This window comes from Hibiscus syriacus, unplaced genomic scaffold (genome assembly GCF_006381635.1).
Source record: "Hibiscus syriacus cultivar Baekdansim isolate YM2019G1 unplaced genomic scaffold, ASM638163v2 tig00110879_pilon, whole genome shotgun sequence".
Lineage (NCBI taxonomy): Eukaryota > Viridiplantae > Streptophyta > Magnoliopsida > Malvales > Malvaceae > Hibiscus > Hibiscus syriacus.
In genome coordinates, this window is record NW_024062895.1 from 245138 (window position 1) to 266930 (window position 21793).

Here is a 21793-nt window from a genome sequence, read left to right on the forward strand (position 1 = left end):
CAAGTAACTTCTCATACAACTCTTTATATAATATAGGGATAGCATCAAAATGAGAACCACCTTTTGTTTTGGATTGAACCTGAGTTTTAGACGTCGGGAGCAGACCAAACTTTGATGATTTCTGATTACATGATTTCTTCTCTTCTCTGGGAGCTTGTACAGTCATCACCATTTCTTTGGTATCTCCAGACGATTTGTGAATACGAATGATGACTGTCTGTAATTTCTCAAATTGGTTAAGAATCGAAGTCCCTTGCGTATCTGAAACTGCAGGGTTAGGTTCATTGAGCTCTCTCTCTTTCTGTGCTGGAATCTCTTTTCCTTTGGCCAAAACAGATATTCTATCCATCATCTTGGACATCTGCTCTCTTATTTCTCGTATCTCCTCTTGCTCCTTAATGGTCATACGATCTTTGGGTGCATAGCTTGCTTCTATCCTCAGAGTTTCCTCAGGATGTCTTTCTTTGGCCGCATCATATTTTGTTTTATCATAAAACTTTTTGTCCATTTACGATTTCTTTCCAATACGATGAACAATCTTTCTAGTAAACACCTTTTTGGTTATGCTATGATCATGCAATGCAAACAAAAGAAATGAGAAAAAATAAAATAGTTATTACCAACTAATAAAAAATCTATCTATTAAGGTAGAAATCTTAACCTCATGCTTTCTAGTTCCATGTTTTGTTAGGAAAAATTAACCTAACCGCATGATTTTTAGTTCGCAGGCATTTATTCAGGGAGAAAAAATAATAATAAATTAAATAAATTAAAAGCTAGAGCTTATTTCTCCTTTGTGTACACATATGAACAGAGGTTCAGTACTGTCTTAGATTAGGTGAATTTCTAGGGTTTATTATATGCAGAGTTTCAGTTCTAGGAGTAAAGGTACTCGAATTGTCCTTGTTGATGCCCCCTTGGGCTGTCAACCCTCAATCCTAGTCCATTACAGACTTTAAACGGATCGAGTTCAATTCGAGGGGACACATTTCTCTATACCTGACACGGAGAATAAATTCTCACGAAGACATAGAGCATATGAACCCCGAAAGTTACTTGCTAGGTCTGACACGGAGAATAAATTCTCACGAAGACGTCGCTTTCACTCCCACTTAAAAGGACAAACTCAATTATAGAGCTTTATGTTATGCAAGTGTTGTGTGTGAGGAGAAATGTTAAAACCTCTAACAAACAGATAAAATAATTAATTCTTGAATATAATAAATAAATAAAATAATAAGTAATAAAAAATTTGAAAGAAAAGAATTAAAAATTAAATATATGAATTTTTAATTTCTAAGTGATAGAGACAATTTACAATTGATTTTAAAGTTTGACTTGAATCCCCAGCGGAGTCGCCAAGCTGTCGTAACCGGTTTTAGTCCGGGCACGAAAAATTTATTTGGCGGAAAAATTGATGTGAATAAATGGTTTTTAAAATAATTTGGGAGTCGCCATCGGCCTTTTGGGTCAGGTAGGTCGAATACCTAAAAATCATCTTTTAAAAGAGTTTTTAAGAAAACATAGATTAAAAGATAAGCTGATCTGCGTTTTAACCAAAAATTTATTCTTTTTAATAATAAAAAGGGATTCGTGGTCGGTTACGTTTAGGGAAGGATTAGCACCCCTACAACGCCTAAAATTGGTACTTTTTAATTATAAATTGTCTCTTATTATTAGAAATTAAAATTTAAAATATTTAATTTAAAGTTATTACTATAATTTTAAGTAAATTTATTAATTTATATAAATAAGATATTTATTTAGAAATATCAGAAAAGAGCTTCTAGGTGTTTTAAGACAGCTCCTTCCTTTGATATTAAAAAATAAATAAATATTAAAACATTTATCTAAAAAATAATAGATTAATATATAAAAGTAAAATATTTATTTATTTAAAATTATCAGAAAACAGACATCTAGTTGCTTTAAGACTATCATTTTCTTTGATATTAAAAAATAAATAAACATTATTATAAAATTTTTATAAAATTAATCAAATAATATATTAATATTATTAAAAATAATAATTATTATTAATTTAAATATATAACAATAAAATAAAATTGCAATGTAATAAATAAAATTAAAATTATATAATCAAAATATAAAGTATTGAAAATGAAAGATCAAATTCGAAATATTAAGAAATCTATATCCTAATATTTTAATTTAACCTTAATTATTTATTCAGGGCTAAAATAAAATTTAAAAAACTAGGAGGGACTAAATGCAATATTTATCCTAAATATATTATTTTAATATAAAGGACTAAAATAAATAAAACTAAAATTAAAGAACCGAATTAAAAGGATTATAAATTGATTTAGTGACTAAAATGTAAAGTTTACAAATTAGGATGGCTGCGGAAAGGATTTACCCCCTGATGGAAATTACATGCACACCCCTCCCCCAAAACGACGTCGTTCGAGGAGGGGTTTAAATACCTCAAATGGCCGGCCATTCGGGCCATCTTCCTCACTCTCTTCTTTCTCTCTTATCTCTCTAACTGAGAAAATTAAAAATTCTCTCTAACTCTCTCAACGGAGAGAATCCCGGCAACCACGGGCCACCGTTCTCCGGTGGCGATCGCCGCCGCCGGCCACCGTCAATGGTGGCCGGAAATTTACAAAACCCCCAGAAGATAGATCTGAACTCCCTAATGACGGTTCTTGTCTCCTTTTTCCCTAAATATCTTTAGATCGACGTAGATCTAATTTTTTTTACCTTCGAAAAATGAGACTCCGGTGACGCTCGGTATTTCCGGCAATGAGCGAGGCTTCAAGGGTAAGTTCCTCTTCTTCTCTTCGTTTCTATTTTGGTTTACTGCTGGTTGTGGGTTCGTCTCTGTTGCTCGTTTCTATTGCTCGTCTCTGTGTATCTCTTCTCCCCTTTTTTTTTGTTTGCAGGGAACCAGTGGCTTTTATAGCCACCATGAGGTTCGTCTCGGACCGGTCACAAAGGGGTGACCTTTGGTGAGTCACCGGACTATGGTGGTGACTCACCATAGGGCGCACTTCTGGAGTCTTCAACGGGCGTGGCTGAAGCTGAGACGTTGGTGTGGCGGTGGAGTCTTCTGGAAGCAGAGGCGGAGGCTGGGACGTGTTCCTAGGGTATCATCACCCTAGGGTTTTATCTGGAAAGCTGTGGACCGTTGTAATAATATATATAATATAATAATAATATTTATAATAATAATAATAATAATTTTAGTAAAATGAAAAATTAGTGTTCACACAATGTCAGTGCTAATACCAAACAATGGCTCATCAGTCATCACCATATTGTATTCCTTTAAGTCATTGAACCGAATCCTAAAAGCCTATTTCTCATGTGTCATGGCTGTTAGGCCATATTGCCTGTTTTCCTTATTTTGTGTTACCTTTCTCATGAAAATCAGTGTAGTTGAAAATCCTAACCCTTGAACCAATTTAAGAACAAGAAAAACCTGAATTTACAGTATCCTTCAGAAAATTATGTCTGTGAATTCAAATCATATGGCGGATTTATCATTGCTAGTTTCTGTTCAAGTTTTGCAATCCGAATCTGCAGACAAAGCATAACAAATAATTTCTTTAAATAAATTGCAAATCAGTGTAACACATTCAGAAATGGAGTGACATAGTTCAGTGTCCATTCCATGTACAACCAACCAGTGGGATCATGTCCAGGTACACACAATCCCCTTCTTATCTGCAGAGGCTAATGGTTTTCCAAGTACAACACATGTCGAACTGCTGTCACTTGAATGTTTCAGGAAGTATACAGTTACAAAAGGAACCTGAAAAGTCAAATACCTCGTTTATCAGATGAAATAATTGCATGGACTACATAATCCACAGTAAAATATCCTAGAAGTGTACAGAATCCACTGTTAAATATCCTAGAAGTGTTGGGGAGCTATTTCATTCAATCCTTCAAAAATAAATTATAGACATGATATCCCCTGCACAAGACAATCTAACAATGAGAAATACTTTTAAAACATGCAATATGAATATGAAATCAACTGCCATTAGAAGCTATCTCCTAAGGTACTCAAATACAACACAGAATGTTTGATCACATGCACGTAAACGAGCAAGCAGTTTTCCCACCTAGTCGAGCCAGCCTATTTACCCATCCGGGAATATGTTTTCCATTTAGCTTCATACACACGTCATCGGTGAAATGGTTGTAATTCTTAGCAATAAAATGATATGTGTCCCCGTGGTATTTATCCGAAAGTTGTTCCATAAATAACCAAAATTCTGAAAGAGACATGTCGGTGCTGCCCAACAATACAGATCGTCTGAAGATGAAACCAGGACAACTTCTTGGTTCAACTTCAAACACCCCACTTGTAGGGTACTAGTGTGCTCCAAAGCCATACCCCATCCCATGCACTGATTGGCAGCAAACAAGGAAAACTAAATCAATCCAACAAATTTTGAAGAAAAAAAAACAGGAGAATGTCAAAGGTTAACATTTTCTTTTAATACATAACAAACCATTTTGTGATGGGGACTATGGGGTATGGAAAAACTTTACAAAACATAGATGATAGCAAAATTAGATTAACTAATGTCATCAAGGTAAAGATTTAAGCTACTCGAAATGGAAATCAAATTGCATAACACATTTGTGATTGTCAATGGTCTTTCAATAGTTTGGTCTCCTATAGTTGTTCGTTTGTCGATACAATTAGGTCTATTTGTATCTATCTTTGGCTTTAAAGATCTGTTTGACTGGCAGCACTTCATCGAGACCCTGAAGGATGATGTCCACATAGTTGAGACAATATCACCTGAGTATGCTGGAATTGAACCATTTAACAAAACGCCAATATCCTGGTCTAAGGTTAGCTATTATAAGGCAGAGGTCCTTCCATTACTGAAGCAGCATAAAGTAATCTATTTTACTCACACCGATTCTCGGCTTGCCAATAATGGTATCTCAAGTTCCATACAAAAGCTGAGGTGCCGTGTAAACTACAAGGCACTGAAATATTCAGCTGCAATTGAAGAACTTGGAAACACATTGATTTCTAGAATGCGCCAAAATGGAAGCCCTTATCTTGCTCTACATTTGAGGCAAGTAGAATAAATTTATTTCTTTTGCATATCGATGCTACATTATGTTGATAAATTAGGCAAAGTAAACGAAAGAACACAAGAATTTTAACGAGGTTCGGCAATGTGCTTACGTCCTCGGTGCCTAGGTGGCGCTAGAAAATTTTATTCAATTCTCATAGGTTTAGGTTACATCTCTATTTATAATAGAAAACCCTTGTACATAATTACAAAATTAACCCTGTACCGTACCACGGGGGCTGTGCCCCTGCACCCTCAACCCACATAATCGTAACCCCCTCTACGAGACTTTCTTTGTAAAGATAGTTGATGTTCGCTGCGTTCGCTTCGCTCACTCCGCTCCATCCCATGTCCTCTTTACCGGTATATTTATGAGCCATACCTTACAAATCTCCACCTTGGCGAATATCCTGCCCCTTAGGAAACATTCACTGTGGGTTGGGTTACCTTAGTTCTTTAACAACTTGAAACATTCAACAAGTCCAAGCAATGCTTGAACTTGTCTGTCGTAACTGGCTTGGTGAACATATCAACGACATTCTCATCAGTGTGTACCTTCTGAAACAAAATCTCTTCAGATGCAACCAACTCTCTGATCTTGTGAAAACGTACATCAATGTGCTTAGTTCTAGCACGATATACCTGATTCTTAGCTAAGTGAATAACACTTTGATTGTCGCAAAGCAGCTGAACTCCACCTTGCTGAACACCCAACTCCTTCACTAAACCAGTGAGCCATAAAGCTTCTTTTGCAGCTTCAGCCACTGTCATGTACTCAGCTTCAGTTGTAAATAGTGCCACTACAGATTGAACAGTAGACTTCCAACAAATAGGTCCTCCACCAAGAGTAAAAACATACCCTGTCGTAGATCTTCTATTATCCAAGTCACCTGTATAGTCTGAATCCACATATCCTACAACCAAAGGATTATCTCGTTGACTACCAAAAACAATTCCATGTCCCACAGTACCCTTTAAGTATCGAAAGATCCACTTGACTGCTTCCCAATGTTGCTTACCAGGTTTAGACATGTACTTACAAACTTGACTAACAGCATGAGCTAAATCAGGACGAGTACATACCATTGCATACATCAAGCAATCAACATCATTAGAATATGGAACATTTGTCATATCTTCAGCTTCCTTATCTGTCTTAGGGAACTGTTCTGATGAGAGCTTAAAGTGGTTCGCCAATGGAGTGCTAACTGGTTTTGCGCTGCTCATCGCAAACCTTTCTAGCATTTTTTCAACATAACCCCGTTGAGATAGCCACAGTCTCCTTGAGTCTCTGTCCCTACAAATTTCCATTCCAAGAATTTTCTTTGGAGCACCTAAATCTTTCATATCAAATTCCTGACTCAATAAAGTTTTCAAACCGATAACATCATCCATGTTCTTCCAGCAATCAACATATCATCAACATACAACAATAGAAAAATAAAAGAACCATCATCAAGGCTCTTAACATAGACACAACAATCATACTCACATCGGTTGTAGCCAATCTTGATCATATAGGAGTCAAACTGTTTATACCACTGTCTCGGAGACTGTTTCAACCCGTACAAAGATTTATTCAATCTGCAAACTAAATGCTCGTTTCCAGGTTGAGTGAAACCTTCAGGTTGCCGCATGTAGATCTGCTGCTCTAAATCACCATGCAAAAAAGCAGTTTTAACATCCATCTGCTCTAAATGCAAATCCCAACTGGCCACCAATGCAAGTACTGCTCGGATTGAAGTGTGCCTGACCACAGGAGAAAAAATTTCAACATAATCAACTCCTTTCTGCTGTGAAAAACCCTTTGCTACCAAACGAGCCTTGAACTTGAACTTCTCCCCCTCTTTTTCTGTTACTGCTGGTTTCTTTTTATACACCCATTTGCAACCAATCGGCTTTTTACCCTCAGGAAGGCGAACCAACTCCCATGTACGATTGTGATTCAAAGACTCCATCTCCTCAACCATGGCTGCCATCCACTTTTCGTTTTCCTGGCTAGTAACAACATCATGAAAATTAATCGGATCATCACTGCTAACAATAAGTGCAAAAGAGACCAAGTCTTCAAAACCCAATCTACTCGGAGGCTTTATATTCGTCCGTCTCACCCTATCTCTGGCGAGACTATAATCCTGCAAATCATCCGTAGTGGAACCACCAGAGGTCGGTTGAGAAGTTTCTGGTTTCTCAACTGGAAACTGCTCGAAATCCACCACTGTCGTGTCTTTCTTCTGTTGCAACATGGATTGTTCATCAAAAACAACATCTCTACTGATCATAATTTTCTTCGCAACTGGATCCCAGAACTTGAATCCTTTGACACCTTTCTTGTAACCCAGAAAAATGCACTACTTCGATTTTGCATCAAGTTTGGATCTCTCATCAGCAGGTACATGCACATAAGCAGGACAACCAAAAATCCGTAAGTTATCAAAACTAACATCATGACCAGTCCATACCTCTTCTGCAACTTTCCCAGCCAATGATGCCCTTGTAGATCTGTTGATAAGATAACACGCCATGTTAACAGCCTCGGCCCAGAAGTGTTTGGGAAGCCCAGCATTCAACCGCAAACATCTGGCTCTTTCATTCAACGACCTGTTCATCTGTTCTGCAACACCATTCTGTTGTGGTGTCTTGCGCACTGTAAAATGTCTCTTAATCCCGTGCTCCTTACAAAAGTGTAAGAACTGTGAATATGTGTACTCCGTACCATTTTCAGACCGTAAACACTTGATTTTTCGTCTTGTTTGGTTTTTTACCTCAGCTTTCCACAGCTTGAACTTCTCAAAAACTTCAGATTTCTGTTTCAAAAAATACACCCAAACTTTCCGTGAAAAATCATCAATAAAAGTAACATAATACCTAGATCAACCCAAAGACGATGTCGTGGAAGGCCCCCATACATCATAATGCACATAATCAATAATCCCTTGAGTTGTGTGCCTCGCAGTCTTGAAACAGACTTTAGTCTGTTTACCAAGAACACAATACTTGCAAAAATCGAGCTTACAGCTTTTGACACCATGCAACAAATTTCTTTTGTGTAATTCTATCATACCACGTTCACTAAGATAAGCAAGACGCATATGCCACAGTTTTGTAGTATCATCATATGACTCAACAGAATGAACTCCACCTGCAACGGTACTCCCTAACAATCTATAAATATTTCATGCAGTCATCTTTCCTTTCATCACAATCAAAGCACCTTTAACAATCCGAATGGTTTCCCTATCATCATCAGCCTTAGGGATAAAACCATTCTTGTGCAAAGTGCCCAAAGAAATCAAATTCTTCTTCAAATCTGGGATATGTCGAACACCACTCAACATCCGAACAGAGCCATCATACATCTTAATTCTTACATCACCAATACCAACAATATTGCAACATCGATCATCACCCAAATAAACAGAACCAGAATTAACCGACCTGTATGTCGAAAACCATTCCCTATTTGGCGTGATGTGATAAGAACATCCATAATCAAGAATCCACGCATCCGTCAATTGAGTCGTTGAAATAGAAAGCATATCACCCTCACTGCAATCAGAATTGTCATCCTCGACCACGTTCACAGACTTGGATGAAACATCACGCTTCTCATCAGTCTGCTTTTTCAACTTCGGACAGTCTCGCTTCATATGTCCCGCCTCCTTGCACTTGTAACAGTGAATTGTCTTCTTATCCCTAGATTTGGATCTGGAATTCCTCTTGCCAGACCCTGCCTTCTCTGGCTTCCGTCCACGGTCTCGATTACCCTTGACATATAAGCTATCGGCTTGAGAGTTTTCCCCTGCATTCTGCTTCCGCTGGTTGTGAGCCAACAAGGCTGCAGTAATCTCCTCAACGTTGATAGTCTCTTTCCCATATGTAAGAGTAGTCACCATGTGTTCGTAAGAGGGAGGCAACGAACACAACAAAATCATCGCTCTGTCTTCATCCTCAATTTTTACATCAAGCCGAGCCAAATCAGAAACGATTTGATTGAAGACATTCACGTGTTGCACCAAATCATGATCGTCCTGCATCTTCAGCCCATACAGCCGCTGCTTTAGATACAGTTTTGTCGTTAAGGATTTGGACATAAACTGACTTTCCAACTTCCTCCAAATTTCGTCTGGAGACGATAGATGCATGACGTGATACATAACCTCGTCCGCCAAGCATAATCGTATGGTTCCTGCCGCTCGTTGTTGCAATTCTTCCCAATCTTCCTCCTCCATCGACGCCGGCTTTGTAGGTCACAAAGCCTTCAGGATCCCCTACTGCGCCAACAGATCCTTCACCCTCGTTTGCCATAATCCGAAGTTACCCAGACCATCGAATTTCGCGATTTTGAATTTTGCTCCTGACATCTGATACCAATTGTTGATAAATTGGGCAAAGTAAACGAAAGAACACAAGAATTTTAACGAGGTTCGACAATGTGCTTACGTCCTCGGTGCCTAGGCGGCGCTAGAAAATTTTATTCAATTCTCACAGGTTTAGGTTACATCTCTATTTATAATAGAAAACCCTGGTACATAATTACAAAATTAACCCTGTACCGTACCGCGGGGGCTGCGCCCCCGCACCCTCAACCCACATAATCGTAACCCCCTCTACGAGACTTTCTTTGTAAAGACAGTTGATGTGCACTTCGCTCATGGTATCAGAGCGAAGAGAACGCATATGCCATAGTTTTGTAGTATCATCACAGGTTACATAATTCTCATAGGTTTAGGTTACATCTCTATTTATAATAGAAAAACCCTAGTACATAATTACAAATTTAACCCTGTACCGTACCACAGGGGCTACACCCCCAACCCACATAGTCGTAACCCCCTCTACGAGACTTTCTTTGTAAGGACAGTTGATGTTCGCTTCGCTCACTCCGCTCCATCCCCTGTCCTCTTTACCGGTATATTTATGAGACATACCTTACACATTACCACTTATCCAAAAACTAAAAGAAAAACAATACCATATTTCCCTTGCACCTTACTCTTATTGTTTGCATTTGATATTATAAAGCAGTTGTTTTCATGGGAAATGGGTTTATAGTATCATCTTTACATTCATGATAAATAGTAACATTGGTTAACTTGATATATTGCAAATAAATCAATGCTGATGTATGTTGTTACTTCTGTAGATATGAGATGGATATGCTTGCATTTACGGGTTGCAGTCATAGTTTGATATTAATGATATTAATGACTACATATGAATACTGTTCAACTATGTATTTATGTATTTATTTATACATGCATTGCATTTTATCTATATTTTTAATTTTCTGACTGCCGGAGGTCTTCCACGGAAGCTACCCTCAACCTGACGTCGGGGGCAGCCTACTACCCTACCTCCCCCTTACCCATTGCATATGGGAATTGGGTTTTGTTGTTGTTGTTTGGTTTGAAATTTTTTAATGAGTTTTTAATATTTTCCTTGTTTGATACTTATATGATTTTAAGTGACTCGACCTTTATCGAGTCATATGCTTGCCACCATCACATGGACAATATTCTCATAAGCTTTATCCACCATACGCATACATGCCATGCCACCAATGACACCGCCCCAACAATATCATTCATATCATCTTGCAATGCTCAGCCTACTTAGGCCTCGCAAACAGTCCAACAATATCAGTAATCCGGGCCATTGGAATGACCCAAAAGCCCACGGACCTTAAACAGAAAGGGTTCAACCGATTGCAATTGATTCACAAATTTATTAAATTTTTGTATTTTATTTTGGAAATCGATCTTTCATTCTTGGTAGGGAATTGTTTGTAATTATTATTTGTTTGTTGAATAAGATTTACTTTCGTCTTATGACGAGAGATAGATTCGTCCTTGGATTAAAATATTTATGATTAATTGCGAAATTCAAAGTTATTTTGAATTTTGGAATCTTGTTTTCTGAATTAGTTAAAATTTCATGATGAAAATTGCTCTTGAATGTTTAATATAATACAAAGAAACAACTGGTTAATTTGTAACCTGTCTCTATATTAAAAGACATGATTACATTTTAAAATGTTTATAATATTTCAATTTTATGTCTTATATGTTACTATTTTTGGAATTTAACCTGATAGGTGAAATTGAGGGTCCAAAATTTCTTATCAATCGGTTATATAGATTGAATTGAAGATTTATTCATGAACAATTATTTCAGAATGTGGTGAAGTTCTTTTGATTATAAAGGCTGTAATTAAATTTTTGGGAATTTATTAAGTACTGCGTTATTTATTATGTTCATTTTTTCAGATGTCTTACTCTAGGAGGTCACGCTATTCCCCTTCTCCATCCCCATACAAGAGGTACAGAGGGTCCATCTCACGATCCTTGTCAAGGTCAAGGAGTCGTTCAAGGTACTATTTAGTCATCTATTTCTGCCTTACTGCTTCTTATTTTATCTTTTGTCTTAAAATTTTGATGTGCTTTTCCGTTTGACATTTTTTCTTGGATTGGTAGGAGTGCTGAAAGTGATGTTGAAAATCCTGGGAACAATTTGTATGTGACAGGCTTGTCACATCGGATCACCAAGAAAGAGCTGGAGAAGCATTTTGCTAGTGAGGGGAAGGTATGGATGAGCATAACTTTCAAAGCGTGTATGGTAAATTTTAAATTTGTGAATATCAATTACCGAAAAAAGAAAAAAATTCATTCCATTCTCTGATGATATGCTGTTCAGCCTTTTTGACATGGTTAAGCAATTTCTATATGTGCTTTCCAAGTTCTTACAATGGGGAACTCAATTTATAGGTGGTTGATGTTCATCTTGTGGTTGATCCGTGGACAAGGGAATCCCGTGGTTTTGGATTTGTTACAATGTCGACTATAGAGGAAGCTGAACGATGCATCAAGTATTTGAACCGCTCTGTTCTTGAAGGGCGTGTCATTACAGTGGAGAAGGTAAAAGATCCTGAATTCAGTTTATCTTGATTAGGGGTTGCTTTGACAGTTATTGGTAATTGATCCTTACTTAAATTGCATAAGAATTATGGATGGTTTCCACTTGTAAGTTTTTGTGGCAGCAGGTTAGCTGTGTGTTTCAGCTCTTCACCAAATTCCAAAAGTCTTACACCTAACCAAACAAATCAAACACAACAAGAATCAGGCTGTTAGGGTTGTATGCCCTGAATTTCTCTCTGTATTCAACTGTTATGTCTTTTGTTGTTTCAATTATTCTGCATATGGATTCAAATTTATATTACCTGTTTCAGATAAAAGAAAAAGGAAAATGGAAAGCAGCTGTACTCTCATCCAGCACTTACTGTTTGTGTACTTTTTACAATTTCACTTTCTCATGCTCTGAGTCGTTTTTACTGCAGGCTAAGAGGCTGAGGGGGAGAACTCCTACTCCTGGAAGGTATTTGGGATTGAGAACTGCTCGTGGTATGATTCCTGATTGATGAATATTCTATTTATCTGGATTACTTGGTATCTGAGGACGCCAAATTGTGTTTTTTTAAATTCCTTCTCTGTATGCAGCTTGTCATCGATCTCGAAGCTACTCATCTTGTAGGTCTCCAAGTTATTCTTCTTACTTGAGGAGCCGCAGTCGATCTCATCGTTATTCATCTGACAAGAGTAGATCTTGCTCCCCTCGACACAGGGTGTACTCACGTTCTCCCTCCCCTTATAGTATTTGTTCAGATGACCGCAACTACGGAAGACGTGACCGTTCCTACTCTCCTGATGATAGATGCTACAGAAGACGGGATAGGTCTTACACTCCAGATGAACATTACTACCGTAGGCGAGATCGTTCCTACTCACCTGATGATCGATGCTATAGAAGGCGGGATCGTTCCTATTCACGAGATGATCGATACTGTAGAAGGCGGGATCGTTCCTACTCACCAGAAGATCGGTACTACAGAAGGCGGGATCGTTCCTACTCACCAGAAGATCGGTACTACAGAAGGCGAGATCGTTCCTACTCTCCAGATGATAGTCACAGTAGGAGACGAAACAGGGCCTATGATTTAGCAGACTGTAGAAGTTATAGAGGCCGTTCTGCTTCTGGGAGCCCTACGCCACCTAGGTCAAGGAAAAGTTCTTGGAGGAGCTGCTCACGAAGTGTAAGTGTGAGCCCTAAGCGAAAGAGAAGCTCAAGGCAGAGGTCGAGGGACATCTCACGAAGCATTTCTCCATCACGTAAGAAAAGTACCAAGGGTCCAGAGGGAGTGTCTCTTCGCAGCCGCTCTAGAAGTGCGAGTCTGTCATCCAGATCATCCAGATCTGTTTCAAGATCAGTGACTCCTAGGTCCGATTCTTCATCCTGAAGGGTAGTGACGGATATATATATGCTCTGCTATAGTTGATATGTAATCTGAATGGAACGTGTCCTTTTTAAGTGACTGGCTTTGTTTTTAGGGATTTTATTATTAGGATTGTGAAGCTTGTTGATCTTGAGAACTACAGTAATCAAATTGTAATAGAAATTTGCTCATCGTCTCTAGTATGTTTTATTTAATGAGTTGCCTGATTCACTTCAATGCCCAAGTTCTTGAAGAAGAATTTCGTGCTTAAAATTGAGCAAGGGAAAAGCTCTTCGTCCACTCCTGGCCGGAAGTATAGGTACTGTCATTGCAATGATTCATGCATAACGTTCTAGCTTCGAGCATAATGGGGGTAAAACACAAAGAAGCATCATTTTCTAAAATACACGAAACCCTTTCAGAGCCCAGCGACGCCTGATCAAGAGATTCAGAGCCTGCACGATCAAACTGATGACCTTTTAACTTTCAAGCTGGCTGTTGCTGGAGAAAATTCTTAACTAAAGGAGCAGCTTGAGCTTTCCGTACATGGTTCCATCTGGAGTGACTCAACTCTGCTTTACCACTCGACACGTTAGATGGTTCCGTATAGCATCGGGATCTCTTGACTATTTATCTCAACCAATATGCTTCAGAGTATTTATTCCAGACCAATGCGCCTCATAATAAATATAAAGATCAAATTATCTCGTTTATCTCTTTAAATTACTCCTGATAAAGGCAGAGCGGAGATATTAATATGAGCTATGATTTCCTTAAAATGATAAAATTTTGAATTTTTTTCTTTTAAATTTGACATTTTCAAGTTCAAATAGTAATAAATTACATTTCCACTCACTAAATGAGAAAAATCAATTTTTTTTTTTGAAAAAATTATGAAGTTCTAAATTAATACAACGATAGAATAAAATTTTAGCACTTTAAAATTTTATAATTTACTTCTAGCTTCACCCATCTTATAGTAAATGGAGCTTTGGGGGGTGTACTTATTCCAAACCACACGGTCTTATGGATTCCATGCAAATGTGAAAAGACCGATATTGGTGGTGCTCCTCATCTGTAGCAACTCATTTTTGAGATCCTACAGAAAGCTTCCAACATTCATCACTTCCTTTCAATATTTTTTTTTATTAATTTCAGATAATCAGATTATGTGCAAAGTAAACATCATGCATTATACATTACATTTCTTTGGCTTTATACAGGAAACTGACAGGGACCGTTCTTTCTTTCTTTTTTTCACAGGAATCACTACTCACCCTTCTCCTGTTGCCGTAGATACTTCACACTCCACAATCCATTGGCAGCTAAGGTTCTGCTAACAACAAATTATGCATGCAACCGATTAGAAAATTGAAGGTACATGGGTTATATTAGCAAAGCTACCAGTCAGTTCACAATTGCACATTTTATACAGGTTATAAAACTACTTCATAAGCTTCTATAGCTTATAGTCTAAGCATCCAGTTATTACAAATTACCATTTAGTCACTCACATCCGATGCCTTGTAGAGACTAAGTATTCATACCAGATTCTTCAAAGTTGACTCTCTCTCCGGTGGAAAATTTACTGTAGAAAAGTGCCGCAAGAAAGTATAAGAGTGATGTGAGTAACAGAAATCCTTGGAATGATCCAACCAGCTCAACAAAGAAACCGGTTCCAACTGTCCCCACAATAGCAGCAAATGTTCCAGCAGTATTTGACAACCCTATGATCAGAAATAAAGGGATCATTAGTTAAACCATTTACATTTGCAGATTGAAGTTTACTGCTTAAGGCAGTTTGCTTTCCAACTTTTCAGTTGAAGAAATAAATAAAACAATATTGACATATGATGTGAACACAATATCATACCATGTAAAACGCCAGAATAATGTGGAGCAATCTCCTGGTAACAGAAAGAAAAGGGAGAGAGTTAGAAGAAAGAGAAAATTTCATTCAATCTTATAATCTAACATTTGAAGATTACTCAGCAATCCGACCTGAAGGTTGACAAGGAAACCGCAATGACTGAAGGCTTTAAGTCCAACAGCAAAACTAAGCCAAGCGGATGCAACCGATGGAGTTTTTGCTGCGGTTAAACCAATCAGAGCAACCGCAGGACCAATAAAACCAATGGACTGCAAATAAGAAACAGGTTGGATCATATTAAGCAGAAAAGAAGTCAGAACCAAATGAAGACGAGCAAATAAAAATCAATAGAATATAAGCTAATATAAGAGACTCATTTATGAAGTTAATAGCATCATTATCTTTGAACATTACCTGCATGATCTTGCGAGTCAAAGTGATACTGGTACCAGTCCATATCAATGTGTCTGACCATAAACCAGCTAGGTATCCTGTAAATGCCATCATGCACCATGGAACAGCACTAAACCATGCTGCTTGTCTGAGATCAACATGATGCACCTGTGCCAAAATGTTCCTTATGTGCAACTTAAAACAAGATTATATTCTTGCACACATCTCACAATGAACAACTCATGGTGAAGTTTTCCCCTTACCGAGTTAAAGTAGATAGGCATCCATGAGAGAATAACAAAAAAGCCCTGGAAGATTTTGTAAGAAGGTTAGAGTAATTGCAGATACATGAAACCACATCACATAGAGCCTGAAAATAGATGTTGTAATGAGAATTTTCCACTGCTGAATCATTTCCCCGTCAATTACTGCACGATGCATCTAAATTCTAAAAATGTGTGCATTCACTGGAAGGAATGCCAAAAACTATTAAATCCGTGTGTGTTGTGGGGAGGTAGCATGGTTATGTTGGTGGGCAATACAAGGCAACAGTGCATTGCTTGAACTTGGGAAGAAGAATACAGCAGAATGTTCAGAGTGTATTCACAAGCTGCATAATCCTAGCAAGTTTTGAAAATTTTCAACATTGTCATGTAATAAGCTACAGGGAAAGGATGTGCATTACCCAGCTATGCATGGCATTTGCAACAATTAGGGACCATGTTGGCATTTTAGAAAGCAATCTTATGAATGGAGGGATCATTGTGGTCTTAGGTTTGCTTTCCACTGCATGAGATTTTTGTCTCTTGTTCATTATGTATTCCAGTTCATATTTTGATATCCGGGGACTTAGGGCAGGTGTATTTGAGGTCGCAGATAACCATACTAAAACCCAGAGAAATCCGCATAGTCCAAATATTACAAAAGGGCCAAATATGCCACCTTGGGACATGAGAATTGGGGACAAAGTGAGTCCTATTGCATTTCCAAGCTGAAATCCAGCCATTGCCATTGCAACAGCCCTTGAGCGTTCTGTAGATGGAAACCATCTAAAAGAAAATTTTCGCACAATACTTCAACAATTGGGCTTGCATATTATTACTAAAAAGCTGAACTTGCTAGAAGGCACATGATTTAAATCATCAAGTTATGTTGATCATCATCAAACTGTAAATATAGTCAGACCATTAATACCTAGCTATCATGTTGTTCATGCAAGGAAGAGCTACGCCTTCTGCAACACCAAGCATAGCATTTGCAAAAAGTAATGCCAATAAAGAGTTTTCAGCAGCCCAAGGCGTAAGAAATGTAGCTAATGACCACAATGCCACACCGCATGCCATTACGGCCTTACCACCATAATAGTCCACTAATGTCCCTCCCGCTATTGGTGAAATTAAGTATCCCCATAGAAAGGATGACTGCAACAAATTTTAAACAAACGAGTGAGAATCAGACACTTAATTTTAGACCATTATTATTAAAAAAAAATCAAGCACCCGAGTTTAATTATTCAATAAAATCAAATTGACTGGGAGCTTAGTTGTTCTACCATTTAGACAATCTAACGTAACAAACATGTGTACATTTAAGGCTTTGGTCGTTACCTTCTCTTCTATAACTTTGCTACCTACAACGTCTTCAAAATTCAAACGTAAATGACTTGAGAGAAAATCATGTAATTGGTTTAATTCTGTCATGTCATGCGTTTGAACTAAAAAAAATTACGTTTTGCCACAAAATTCAACTCATTTCCAACCACAAACAAATTCTTTATCTTCATAGTTGAATGTCAAGGTAACAAAAAACCGAATGTATAATCAAGAGAAGCAAAACCAACCGACCTGAACAATGCCGCCAAACGACCGGCTCCATCCATCAACAGCTGACAACGGCACAATCGCCACTGACATCACGACTCTATCCGCATTGCAAAGCGCCAAAGCTAAAGCCAGTATCGCCACCACTTTAACACGCTCGGACGTGATGAACTCGGAAAAACTCGACGAGTCAGCCTCGCCTTTGCTCGGCAACGAACCGAACTGAGCATCGTTGGATTATTTTGATGTTTAAAAATCGATTTTAATGTTTAAAAATTGATTTTAGATTATAGTTATATAATTAGATTATTATTTTGATAAAAATTTTATATATTTATTTTAGTTTGAATGGGTGTCATATTCTACTGATGATGTGAGGGCGGTGATCCCACCTGAGTTGAGGGGACCATCAGATGTTTGGATGACGATGGTCCCCTTGATCTGTTATGCGACCGTCGAGTGGCACTCCACTGATCGCGTGCTCCGGCAATTTGGTTGTTTTCAACCAATTCCGGAAGCACCTCGCAATATGGACGAGTTGCATAGCACAGATAGACGCGGCAAGACATATACAGATTGGCTAGTGAGGCATCATGAGTGGGTCGTGTTGTGGGAGGATCGACATCGGAGCCTTTCCCGTCGAGAGCTCATTTTACTTGACCTCTTGATGGTTGCTGACGGTTATTATGAGTGGTTCAACAGTAACGGGAAACCGTTTCTGCTTCCCGAGGATGTACGAGGGCAGACCTTTTCGCGACGTCGACAGAGACGTTCACCGATACAGCACCATTGTCCCCTGACTCGTGGACGGAGAGCAGGCGCTTCCGGTTCATCCTCAGCTGCACCGGCAGGACCTTCACAGCAGCCACCGTAGCCATATATGATGCTGCCACCGCCTTTCCATTACCAGATGTCACCACCGCCGCCTTCACTTGGTTTTATGACTCCGCCGCCGCCACTGTCATAGATGACCCCTCCTGGAGGCTATTATGAGTCTATGTTTGCAGATTCGACTTGGAGTTCATATATTGGATATTTGGCGGGTTTAGCCTCATCACCTATGGCCGCAGCACAGACACCTCCTGTACAGTTTTCATACTCAGCGATGTCTGGGTTTTATGAGTTTTCCCAGTTTTCGCAGGCCGGTAGGATAGTCAGTCATGCACCTCTAGGGTCCTTATTCTATAGAGATGCTTCATCGTTATCAGCTCCTCATCAACCTAATGTACCTACTCAGGACGACGACGACGATGATGATGGTGATGATGATGACAGCGAGGAGTCACAACCAGTGATACGAAGAAATCCTCCTCGAGACCGACAGCCACCGCCCTGCGGAACACATTCGCGTCGCAGGCATCAATAGATTTTGTTTTTTATTATATTTATATTTAGTTTATTGGACTTTTTAATTGTAATTTTTATTATTTCTCATTTAATACTTACTTTATTTTGTTAAATTTGTTGGACTTTTTTAATGTATTTCAGTTAATTTTGTTTATTATCATTTAATATCAGTTATTGTAATTTGGTTATCATTTACCATTTAATACTTATTGTAAGTTTGTTGTATTTAAAATTATTTTGAAATACCAAATTATTATCAGTTTGATAAAATTTAATGATTGTGTTCGATAACTTTCTTAAGTTTGTCACTTATTATCTCTTTTATTATAATCACATATAACGCAAACGTCCAATCTCGTATTATTGTATCGTTTTTTTAATCTTCATCAACGATTATCGAATGACATTAACTTGATGTAAATGCAAATTAAAGTACAAGAATTATTATTTGATAAACAAATACATCATTTCCTCATCAATTGTTACTTGATGGCAACAGAAGTGGACATGTTTTTCTAGTGTGTCTTGGGTTTCTACAATGCCCACATCTTCTGTCTTGTCTAGATCTTTCTCGAATATCCATATCGCAATGAATTCGATTGGACTTTGGACGACCACGCTCCCTCAATAAACTCGGATTTGGTACAATCAGAAGCCAATCTTAAACCTCATCAGGGTCTCTATCATTACCTATGGAGGGAAACTCAAATTCATATACCTTAAAAACTTCAGATAGTAGATATACAAGATCCACAAAATGGTTATAGTCTTGACGTGTATGCGAGCAAGCTGCTATCTCATGAGAGCATAGATACTTCAGAGCTTGAAAAAACCCGCAGTTACACATTCTGTCCCTTAGATTTACTCTTAACGACACAACTTCAATCCCTTGAAGAGGTCGCGACAACTCTGTGACACGAAACATTTCATGCCTTCTAGAAAATCTTGTTACATACATTCCATTTGATGCATAATTTTTTTTCTGTAGATCTGCAACTAATTTAGGGTGATAGACATGACCGCCTTGCATCCAGGTTTGAGCTTGTCCCCCGAGCTTCCCAAAAAGCGCCCCCAAACAAAAATATGTAGTCTTTACCAAATTCGCTACTGGTAAGTGACGTGCACCCTTTAAGGTTGAATTGATTGCCTCTGCCAAGTTGGTCGTCATGTGTCTATATCGATATCCACCATCATATGCATTCGTCCATATTTCTTTATCGATGAGGCTGATGTAATCGTATCCTACCTCGTTATTCGCCCGCAAATCTTGAAGCATTGATTCAAACGTTCGAGGAAGTAGTTCGTAACCTGATCAAAAAATGTATAACTTACTAATCTGCTTTCTTTGCAAAATTAAAACGATCGAAAGAAAACAAACTACATCAGTTTCACTTACACATGCACACAATTAATTGACGCTCATTATGGCATTAAAATCATTACACATTACTGTAGTTGGGCTGACAACTTGTTCTGCCAGCCCATAGTGGGAGTTTAATTATTGACCCCGAACAGCACGCACTTGAACAAAATATGCATACATCTCAATATCGGCGTCTGAATAATTACTTTTCAACCATCATTTCAACATCATCATTGTTCGAAAGTTCGAACGCTGTATAAGTTAATGGCAACAATGACGTTGGAAATTTGTACTGCAACGACTACATTCTTCTACTACTTCCAACATGAATCTTCCTCGAAATCGTCGTTATCAGCTCCTCAAGAGTTATGTTTCTCTTGAATGATATTTTAACACGCTCATTTGATATGAAAACAACGCCGGTTTTATCTTCTCGAATTTCACCATCATAATAAACAATAGCTGAAAGTCGCGCCATTCTTTGAGTTTAAAAGTGCGGCAATATTATATCTGCAAAAAAAAACTGAAACAAACCTGATTAAATAAATAATATATGAACGAAAATATAACACAATAAAATTTTTACACATCAACGTAAATAATTTAAATAATATAATTTTATATTATTACCTGCACCGCAAAACTATTTCGACTTATACTCCCGCTTTCCAATTTTACAAACACAAAAATTAATTGAAAATAATTAGTGTAATATTTAAAAAAAAAAATCATAATAAACAATAAGTATAATAAAAAAATTATAACAAAATTACCTTATAACGAAAAATCACACGAACTTCTAAATCAAATATGAGAAGATTGCCAGAATTATTGACTCATTGACGGAATTGTTGTATTAATTTATAAGTTGAGAGGAGAGATGTGAGGAACTTAACGGGGGAGAAGGGTATTTATAGCCGAAGTCGCTATAGGTATCGGGCCTTATATAATTATATAAAGGTATGGTGCGACCCTTGTCCCGCGTTATATATAATTTAGAATTAAAGGTAAGGCACAGCCCCTGCCCCACGCTATACCTCAACGTGGCGTAAGACGTGCCCCAGGGGTCGCGCTATACCCACGTGTATTCATGTCAACATAAGGTGCGCTTCAGGGGGCGCGCCTTACCCCACGTGGCGCCAAATCAACATATAGCGCGATGCAGGGGGCGCTTTACTGCTAAGGGTGTTAGATCGGAAAATATAATCTGACCGGTGTTAGATCGGTAAATATACTGGTCACCGGTGATTTTTCGGGAAAAACGCCTAAATATATTTATTCAAATTTAGAATTTTAATAGGGGGAATAATATTTCTTTTACTATTGAATTAACTTTTCAAACATAAATACTAAAGATGATATTCTCAGCCATACTCAAATAAAAAAATTATTTATATATATAATAGAAATTTATTTAATACATATAATATATAAATTGTAATTTATATAATCTTACTTATTTTATACTAAATCTTAAAATTTAAAACCTTAAATTTTAAAAACTGAACACTAAGTCTCTAAATCTTAAATCTTAAATAAAGTAAATAATATTCAAATAAATCTCTAAATTCTAAAATTTTAAATATTAAATAAGACAAATGACATTTAAATATATAATATTATATAAATCAAATTTTATATAACTTATATATCATATAT

The 21793-nt window shown here is 37.6% G+C and overlaps 3 protein-coding genes across 8 annotated transcripts; 2 read left to right on the top strand and 1 right to left on the bottom strand.

The window, feature by feature from the left end:
• Nucleotides 1-4596: 4596 nt before the first annotated feature.
• On the top strand, nucleotides 4597-10404 carry LOC120144046 (O-fucosyltransferase 35-like). The gene is made up of 3 exons (XM_039158205.1): nucleotides 4597-5072; nucleotides 10219-10259; nucleotides 10376-10404. Exons 1-3 carry the CDS (start codon nucleotides 4597-4599, stop codon nucleotides 10402-10404), a joined length of 546 nt encoding a protein of 181 aa, XP_039014136.1.
• Nucleotides 10405-10827: 423 nt separating this feature from the next.
• LOC120144083 (serine/arginine-rich splicing factor SR45a-like) lies at nucleotides 10828-13483 on the top strand. Of its 6 annotated transcripts, none has more exons than XM_039158233.1 (6): nucleotides 10828-10846; nucleotides 11342-11445; nucleotides 11549-11657; nucleotides 11840-11989; nucleotides 12409-12472; nucleotides 12569-13483. In XM_039158233.1, exons 2-6 carry the CDS (start codon nucleotides 11342-11344, stop codon nucleotides 13363-13365), a joined length of 1224 nt encoding a protein of 407 aa, XP_039014164.1. In that variant the 5' UTR covers nucleotides 10828-10846; the 3' UTR covers nucleotides 13366-13483. The 6 variants fall into 6 exon arrangements, with proteins under 6 accessions (XP_039014164.1, XP_039014169.1, XP_039014168.1 ...); XM_039158238.1 differs by having other exon boundaries at nucleotides 11342-11394; XM_039158236.1 differs by lacking the exon at nucleotides 10828-10846 and having other exon boundaries at nucleotides 11309-11445; nucleotides 12569-12996; nucleotides 13042-13483.
• A 962-nt stretch (nucleotides 13484-14445) lies between these two features.
• On the bottom strand, nucleotides 14446-17656 carry LOC120144062 (probable anion transporter 4, chloroplastic). Its single transcript, XM_039158215.1, has 9 exons — nucleotides 17449-17656; nucleotides 16799-17025; nucleotides 16290-16653; nucleotides 15868-15912; nucleotides 15626-15772; nucleotides 15343-15480; nucleotides 15215-15248; nucleotides 14857-15068; nucleotides 14446-14674 (listed from the first exon to the last, which is right to left on the bottom strand). The coding sequence occupies exons 1-8, from the start codon at nucleotides 17515-17517 to the stop codon at nucleotides 14875-14877; spliced, it is 1218 nt and encodes a 405-aa protein (XP_039014146.1). The 5' UTR covers nucleotides 17518-17656; the 3' UTR covers nucleotides 14446-14674; nucleotides 14857-14874.
• Between the last annotated feature and the right edge of the window lie 4137 nt (nucleotides 17657-21793).